The sequence below is a fragment of the Phaseolus vulgaris genome, chromosome 1 (assembly GCF_051622355.1).
Source record: "Phaseolus vulgaris cultivar YP4 chromosome 1, ASM5162235v1, whole genome shotgun sequence".
In the NCBI taxonomy this organism is placed as follows: domain Eukaryota; kingdom Viridiplantae; phylum Streptophyta; class Magnoliopsida; order Fabales; family Fabaceae; genus Phaseolus; species Phaseolus vulgaris.
In genome coordinates, this window is record NC_143498.1 from 3,464,594 (window position 1) to 3,473,858 (window position 9,265).

At 32.0% G+C, this 9,265-nt stretch overlaps 1 protein-coding gene across 1 annotated transcript; it reads left to right on the forward strand.

Moving 5' to 3' along the window:
* Positions 1 to 1,599: 1,599 nt before the first annotated feature.
* Positions 1,600 to 3,401, forward strand: LOC137816531 (transcription factor MYB44). Its single transcript, XM_068619707.2, has 2 exons — positions 1,600 to 2,612; positions 2,888 to 3,401. The coding sequence occupies exon 1, from the start codon at positions 1,705 to 1,707 to the stop codon at positions 2,533 to 2,535; it is 831 nt and encodes a 276-aa protein (XP_068475808.1). The 5' UTR covers positions 1,600 to 1,704; the 3' UTR covers positions 2,536 to 2,612; positions 2,888 to 3,401.
* The last annotated feature ends 5,864 nt before the right edge of the window (positions 3,402 to 9,265 follow it).

The window sequence follows — 9,265 nt, forward strand, 5'->3', positions numbered from 1 at the left end:
TACCACCATCGAGTACGTAGAGTTAATTTTAATGGTGCAACTTATGTCATTTTTTAAATCAGAATTATTATAGAATACTTTCATAAATTCTTATAATTTAAATTTTTATTTAAAATATAAATTTATATCAACATATTTTATATCAACATATTTGACTAGAAATATTTGTCTAAGATAAAATATAAAAAATAAGAATATTAATTATTTTATAAATTTAAATGGTAAATATATACAATTAAAAGATTCTTTTTAAGATAATAAAAACTCATATTTCCTTAAAAATTTCTTAACTAATATTAATTCAAATATAGATATTTTTTGCAATTATAAAATAATAATAAAATACTAGAGAGAAAGAGTATTATAACCAATTTTTTTTATTCAATTAATGGTTTATTTTGTTGTTAACCTACAAAGTTTCCATCAGGTTGATAAACTTACTAAACAAAATCAATCAGCCCCACAATACTTTGCACTAGCAAGGTAACAAATTTACATTCTAATTGATTAAATATTTTGAATGAGGTCAACAAGATTCACAAAATAATAAAAGATACTTTATTGCTGTCAAATAAAAAAATATTTATGAATGATTTTGAGCTTTATTGGTTAGCAATACGCTTTTAAACACATACTTTTATTGTTCACCTGAAATTTATTAAAAAAAAACAACACTCTCTTGAAATAAAAGTGAAACTTACCTAATTTATTCACATTTCCTTTTTTGACGTTAAAGACATCAAGCTTTACAGTTAATTTTAAACGACTAAAATTAATAAAAAAAATCCATAACATCTCAAAGTATAATAACTGTTTCCTAACAAATTTTCAACTGTTAATTAAGAAAAACGTCTATAAATATTAACAATCTCTTATTTTATATTTTATTTGACATAAAAGAACTCTAATAGCAGTCAATCAAGGTTTAATTTTAGATTTCGAAGACCATATCTGTAACGGTTAGTAGTTATGATTGAGAGAAAGCCGTTAGGTTTAGAGAGTAACTAATATAATCTAATACCCGGAAATAATTAGTAGATTTAACTTATTTTAAAAATTCAGTTAAACAGTATTTTAAAAATTCAGTTAAACAGTATTTTAAAATATAAAATTAAACTAAATCACATTTTATTAATTAGTAATGATTAATTAAAGTGAGTAACAGTTTTTTAGAAATAAAACTGGGTACCGTTGGAAATGGAGGTTACCGTTTGGTTAGAGTAAATTTAGAATGCGCAACGGTTCAACCGTCTTAGTCAATAAGAGGATATATTGTTGAATGAATGAGTTGATTGTGTTTTTAATTATAATTAATAATTGTAATTAATTTAATAATGAAAATATCTGATGGAGTTTGAGTGTAGCAAGGAGCAGAAGAAGATTAGTTAAGTAAATTAGTTAATAAGTTAGGTTTATAGAAAACACCAGGCAGCACCGATAGCGTGATCATACGTGTAACCGTGAGGAGGCTCCAACTCCCACGCGTGTTAGTTTGCCAGCTGTATGCAAGTAACTGCTTCCACAACCGACCCAACCGGTCACATCAACCTGCCCAACCGGTCATCCTTATCCCTTTTGCATTTTCTATTTCTCCCCCAAACCCCACCCTTCTTCTCACAACCCACAAAACACCTCTTCTCCGCTCATAAATTTTAATTTTGATATTTTTTCTTTATTATGTTTTTATGATTAAACTCTGTTAGCATGGCATCGGGAAGCAGGGATATGGATCGGGTCAAGGGCCCGTGGAGCCCGGAGGAGGACGAGGCGCTGCAGAGGCTGGTGCAGGCCCTTGGGCCCAGGAACTGGACGGTGATAAGCAAGTCTATTCCGGGTCGATCCGGGAAATCGTGCCGGCTACGGTGGTGCAACCAGCTCTCGCCGGAGGTGGAGCACCGCCCGTTCTCGCCGGAAGAGGACGATGCTATTGTCAGGGCGCACGGTAGGTTCGGTAACAAGTGGGCCACCATAGCACGTTTACTCAACGGCCGCACCGATAACGCCGTCAAAAACCACTGGAACTCCACTCTCAAGAGAAAATGCTCCGCCGTTAGTCTCGATGTAACCGATCGTCCACCGCTTAAAAGATCCGCCAGCGTCGGCGCGGGTTATTTAAACCCGAGCAGCCCATCCGGGTCTGAGTTAAGCGATCCGGGCCAGCCCGCTCTGTCGACTCCTTCCGCCTCTGCCCGTTGCAGGCCCAATCTCATGGAAACCGCTTCTTCCCCCTCCGATCCAGCAACGTCACTGAGTTTGTGTCTCCCTGGATTCGGCTCCGAGCCTAGCCTTGTTGCTGCACCGCGGCCGGCGTCATCGCCGCCGCCAGTATCTCCGCCGCCTCCCCCTCCAGCGGCGGTTGAGGAGCGTGGGAAGCAATTGTTCAACGCGGAGTTTTTGAGGGTGATGCAAGAGATGATAAGGAAGGAAGTGAGGAGTTACATGTCAGGGATGGAGCTGAAGAATGGATTGAGAATACAAACGGAAGCCATTGGAAACGCGGTGGTGAAGCGCATGGGAATCAGCAACATCGAGTGAGAAGGAAAGAAACGGCGTCGTTTGGAGTATCGAACCGAGCCAACTGGACATGGACGATGAATCACAGGGTAGAGAAAGTGAGTCAGAAAGAGAATTTTATTTTATTTTATTTTGTAGTTTAAGTAAATTTTAGTTTCCCTCTACTTAAGGGTAAAAATTAGTAATAATTTCGGCACTGTACAGAACTTGAACAGAACATGAAAACATGAAATAGAGTGCTTTCCTCATAAAATATTTTTCTATAGATGTTGTTAAGGAATGGGTCCAAGTACTATGTTTTTTTTTTTAATAATTATTTGAATTGGATTACTGTGATGATAAATGATAGAGTGAATGGTTTTTGTGTGTGCAGTTGAATAGAGTGATTAGGAGAATGAAAGAGAAACCTTAAAAAAAATGTGAGAGAGTTGGTAATGGAGGAGGACAGAAAGGACAGAACCGTTTTTGTCTGTGTCCTTGAAATTGAAGGAAGATCAGAAGGGTGGGATGTATGATTGACAGAAGTGGGTCCGGTTGGAATATTTTGTTTTGCGGTGGAAACTTGTTGGGCAAGTGATTGAACGATGCCAACCAAATTCAGGCATGTGAAAAACACCGCACACTCACTCCTCACTTTCAACTCCACACTCATCATCATCCAAATATCTCACTTTAAACCTCTTTCAATCTATGTTCCACACGACAAAAACAAAAATTAGAGAACCCAAACAAAAAATAGAGATACAGAAATATGTTACAACTAAATACAAAATGAAATTGTATGGTGGAAGAAGGGAAATACTCTAAAACAAAAGGAAATAGAATGTGATAACAAAATAAAAATGAAAATGTCATTTTTAATAAATTATTATTATTAGTTAAAAATAATTTTATTATTAAAATTTATAATTTTATTCTCAATGTTATTTTAAACATATTTTTATTATTAATTGTTCTATACATCCGATAATTTCATACGGGAAAAATATATTATTTTAATGGGAAAGCTTATGGTTTAAATATCTTTTTCTTTGAAAAAGAGCATTGCTATTATGAGATGAGAATTAAATAAGTAAGACATATGAGAATGGATAGCATATGAGAATCAAGTGAGTACTTTAATAATGTTATATTTCTTTAATTTTATTTGATCGTTTGATTGTTAGTGATGAATAAATAATCATAGTTGAGTTGCATATTTGAGTTATTTAAATATATAATTAGTTATATAAGTACTTAAATAATATTATATATTTTTTAAATTTCATCTGATCGTTTGATTTGATGAATAAATAATCATACGTGGGGTTGAGTTGCATGTTTGAGTTATTCAAATAGATTTATTAGTTAGATATATTTTTAATCATATTCAATTTTAAATATCCCTATGAGTATATGAGTACGGTGATAAATATCTCTCTCGGTATCATGAGTGTGGTGGTAAATATGATAGGTAACACAAGGATGATGATTTTCAATGTGGATTTATAAGGAGTTTTGGACATTAATAATGAGATATCTTCTTTCAAAATGTTACATTATTTAGGTAGCTTATGTTTCACTTTTCACGACATGTTATATGATGTGACGTTTGGAGAGTCTCATGGTAGATTTTACAAAGAATGCATTCTTTTACTGGAGCAATTCTAATTTAAAGAGAATCAACCATTCATACTGCTTGCACAACATTCTAATGGATAAAGATTATAAGTATGTATCTTAACACCAAAGGCACCTCAATCCTACAATGAAGGCAATGGTAAAGAAATAAAGGATGAAGTTGCTTGAAATTGGCATAACATGTGCAATATCTGATAATGCTTGGTTCAGCCTAGTCCAAATTGTTCCTAAGAAATAAGGGATGACAATAGCAAAATAATTAATTTCCCTAAAACTTTCACAAATTTGGAGGATGTGTTAAATTGTAGAAAGTTGGATTATACAATTGTTCTAGTTACCTTTCAATAGTGTATGTTTGTTATTTTTTTTTATTGCGATTAAGAATATATAAATTTTCATAAATGACTTCTCATGACTCTTTCGTGGAGAATCTTAATACAATGTTATGACTCTTTCTTGAAAAATCTTAATACAATGTTGAGAACATGTGTTAAAACAAATTTTGTTCTCAATTGGAAAAAGGTCACTTTACATTGCTCAAATTTGAATAGCAACTTCAATGTGTTACTTTTCAATTTAAGATTAAAGCTTTTTCCTAGTAAATAGAAGTCTAAATTATTTGGACAATTCATTAGATGTAATACCATATGGAATTGTGGAGTTAGAAGAGCTATAAAAGAAAGAACATGGATAGTCAATGAATACATATTACAGCCTTATATAGGTGGTACTGTTGAAAGGCTATGCATAGTCACCTACTTGAACAATTCTTAACTAAATAGGTGTCCAACATAAAACATTAAATGAGCGTTCCTAGTGAATTGTATTGTTGCTCAAGTGATAATTGATACGTTTGAGAAATTGAGTTTTTAGATCTCTTTTTTTTCAAACGAATATCCTTTCACTTAAGTGAAAAAGATCATGGCAGTAAGCATCACATCAAGTTCAATCTATTTAATACATAATGCACCTGATTAGATGCTTTAAGAGGTTCTTTCATTGGGTTCATAGGTTGTCGAACTAACTCAATTGTTGGTTCATTTACCTGTTCTTAATCAACATTTTTTTCTTGAATCATAACTATTAAGGTTGAATACCTTTATGTTAACATTAAAACTTTAAAGAAACATTTCTTAGTATCTCTCTCATGTTCCTTAGTTGTTTCTTTGCTAACTGAGTTTCATCAAGCTCAAAATCTTTACCATGACTTCCTTTTGCAAGAAATACATTTTTTCAACCTTTTTAAAAAAGGTAGCCTTTTTACCACAAATACTTCAAAGTTAAAAGGTTGGTAAAAATAATATCTCATTACTTGTTTGGAATAGGTAATGAATATTTTTTTTTTATTCTCCTAAAACGTTACTTCATAAACAATCACACTCATAGAATGGTAAACCAAGATGTAGTTCCCATGTTTCCTTCTATTTCTCACAGAACCAAAAAATAACTAAATATTCCACCCAAACAACAAAGATGGAAAACAGAGCACACAATACACAGAGCATTCATTATTTTTATTTAAAAAAAAAAAAAACCCAAATCCAACATTCCAATTCCACTAAATTAAGCATTCCAGTTTCTACTCCCTTAGAACCCCAACAATGGCACATCAAATAGTTTATTAGGAGAATCTTTTGCCAACTAGCTTTCTGATACGCCAGAAGTTTCACTCTCCTTTGCCCCATGATTGATTTGTGAACCATCATCTTCATTACCATGGTCATGAACCATTAACAGAGTCCCATTTCTCACAAGCAAGCCTCAGTATTATCTGAATTATGTGTTCCTATTAGAAAAGTTTTCTTTGAATCATTAGAATCTAATCCTAAAACCCTTCCATCGATTATAATTTGACTTAGGACACTGATTACAAATAAAAGGAACTGACACGATGGTTGTACTCTCTAGAACCATATTGCTAACTACAAAATCAGGGGAAATGTTCATTGAATAAGACCTGGAACCCATATTGCAGAAACAGCACAACCAGCCAGGCAACTTCAACTAAACACCACAACAATAACATTTAAACCCTAACTACAAGAAACAACAATAACCTTGTTTATGCTCATACCAATTTCAGTAAATTATTTTATTTTTATGGATTTTGAGTTTGTATTTGTATTTATAAATACCATTTTCATAAAATACTTTTCTCAATTTGAACCATGATAATCTTCCAATTCAAAACATTTTTGTTATGTACAAGTAATTATTTTCTATTTCATGCGTCTTTATTTTATTATATATAATAGGATAATAATTCGGAATCTTACAAAAAAAATATACAATAATTAAAGAAAAATATATTTTTATAGAGACAATTCTGACCAATGACCCGGTTAAGAAGTGGACTTTAAGACGATGTGTGATCTCCAACACACCCCTCACGTCGAGAGTGATAGATAGAAGCTCGTGCGTGGGATAACATATTATGATAAACCCAATAAACACTCGCTAGGATAGGATCGAAATGACTCTGATACCATGTTACGAAGTGGACTTTAAGCCTAACTCAACCCCATAAAACCGGCTCATGAGGTTGAGGTTTGCACTCACTTATATACAATGAAAGACTCTAATCTTTATTCAGTGTGGAATCTCCAAGAGACACATCCTGAGTAAGATCTTCTCATATAAGTCATGCGATAACTTTCCATCAAGCAGAACTGACGGACCCAAATACCAATATCCTAAGTCGATATGAGTTGAATATTTAGTTATGTTTTGATTATGTAGGAAATAGAAGGAAACATGGGAACTACATCTTGGTTTACCATTCTATGTAGTGTGGTTGTTTATGAAATAACGTTTTAGGACAAATTTTCATAGAAGAAAGAAATGCAGTTATAATCTTGGTTGAGTTAGTTATTATTGCTTTATACACGGAGGGCATGCAATTTTCATGTAAGTTTACAACTTCATTGTTGGTTAGCATGTGTTTTTTCAGTTGTGTTCTTTTACTAGATCAATTTTTTTAACCTTCTGAGTGGATTGTGACTCCCTTGAAGGAAATTGGTGCCTGTTGTTACAGAGTTTAGCTTTTCCCAACTTGTGATGGTTGGATTGGAATGCTATGTATTTCTTTAGATAAAATACTTGAATGCTACCTGTAAATTTTCTTAATCATTGGACACTGTCAGTTTATTTTTACTGTTTTAATTTGTAATGAGTTGATAGACATTTCTATTTCTATTCTTTGATCTGTAGTTAGTCTATCATAAAGAGTTCCTGAGAGAAGTTATACAACAACAACATTTTTTAAGATTTTAGGATGATTAAAAACTAAGGAACTATTTTATCTGATGTGCTTAATTTCCCCACTATCACTTTTGCCTACTTTTTAGTGGTTGATCTTGTTCCAGTACCATGTGTGCAAGCTGAATGTTTAAAGTTGCAATCATGAGTTGTAGTGTATATTAGCTATCGTGGTACTACCCACTCACTATATATATATGGATGTTGGAAATATAGAAAAGTAACCACGGTGAAATATATATTTATTTGTAAGTATGAATGATTCTATGTTTGTGATGTTAAGATTAGGATTTATAAATCATTTTAAATTCGTATTTTGATTTAAGAACTTTGGCTTTCAGGAGAAAGAACTAATGCATGTTGCTATAAGTAAAGTTTCAAGCAAACTTAAAAGATATACATTATTTTTATGATAAAGGTTAATAATATTCAAATCTCTATTCTCAAGAGGAGAACAAATCGTGGCAGAAGACAAATCGTAGCCCAATTAACGATAGTTATGCCTTCAACTTGCTTAAGAAGTGAAACTCTCTTTTGTACATATTAAAGTTATAAACTATACATTCAGTAATCACCGTATTAATCAACTGAATTCGACCCATCACTCGAATTTCCATTCATAGTTTGTTAGTGAAGCTCCTCATTTTAAGTGAGTTTAAGTGTTGATTGTAGGTGAACAAATTTTAGTTACCAATTAATAAAAAAATACTTCTTAATTTAAAACAATTTCTTTTTATATATATATATATTATTTAGATTACATTTATTTTAAACCGCATACCATTCTAATACAAATTTTATTACTTATGCTTCTAAATAAACAACAACATCAAATAACTCAATTCCAATTAATAATATTTCTCACTTCATCATTAAAAATCCACATGACTCATAATTAACCTTCCAACAAATAAAATCCAATTCAACAACACAATTTTCAATTTAAACTCATAAGTGTCTATGGATTTGATCTCATCAAAGTTCAGTCATCAATTTCTTTTCAAAGTAATAAGTTAAGTTAGCTACTTTTACCTTTGATCAATTAACTTTGATTAACTTTAACGAAATTTGATTTATAAAACAAATGAAGCCTTCAAAGACCCATAATTTTATGCACAAGAAGTTCACCACTTTTATTATTCACTTTGAAAGTATATGAATAGTCATTCTGATATAAATTCTTTAAAGATATGAAAATGAATCTTGTGAGCCTAATTGCCTTTTATAATAAGATAAGAATATTTGAGTGACTAGCCTGGCTAATATTAGTTCAATGCCGTGTGAGTTTTTATGCTTTCTTATAATATATGTAAGGTGTAAGTTTTGTTGCACCACACTCAAATTGTTTGGTCTTCTACGTGTTTCTAAAACCTCTGCGCATTGCTAAATTCCCTCGCTAAATTCCCTTTAACTAAAATATTTTAGTTATATTGAGTGTTTCAAATAATATGGTTGAAGATTTGATTTCATAAAAATAATTCATAATATATAACTGTTTGTAAAAAAAATTATAAATTAATTTTATAAAATTGAATTAGATTAAAGTTTATATTTTAAAACAATATTATGATAATTTAGAGTCTATCAATTTAGTAATAATTTGTTAGATTTATCATATATATTTGTTATGGGATCGTTATGCCACCTATAAATATATAAGTTTTTATATTCAGAATCTGGCATCAATCTTTAATATATAAGTGGATGTGTACCTGTGTGGATGTCGGGGTTTGAGTAACGTTGATCCACTTGATACACAATTTGGTTCGTGCTGATAATCTCCTAGTTCTTCAAACTTCTTTCTCCTTTACGCGTGCGTTCTGCCGGTCGGCAGCGATACCTGCGATTGCACTCCGACGCTCAAGTCAGTGCT

Bases quoted from the DNA above. Each gene is read 5' to 3' on its own strand.
- LOC137816531 (XM_068619707.2), top strand. From the start codon at position 1,705: ATGGCATCGGGAAGCAGGGATATGGATCGGGTCAAGGGCCCGTGGAGC.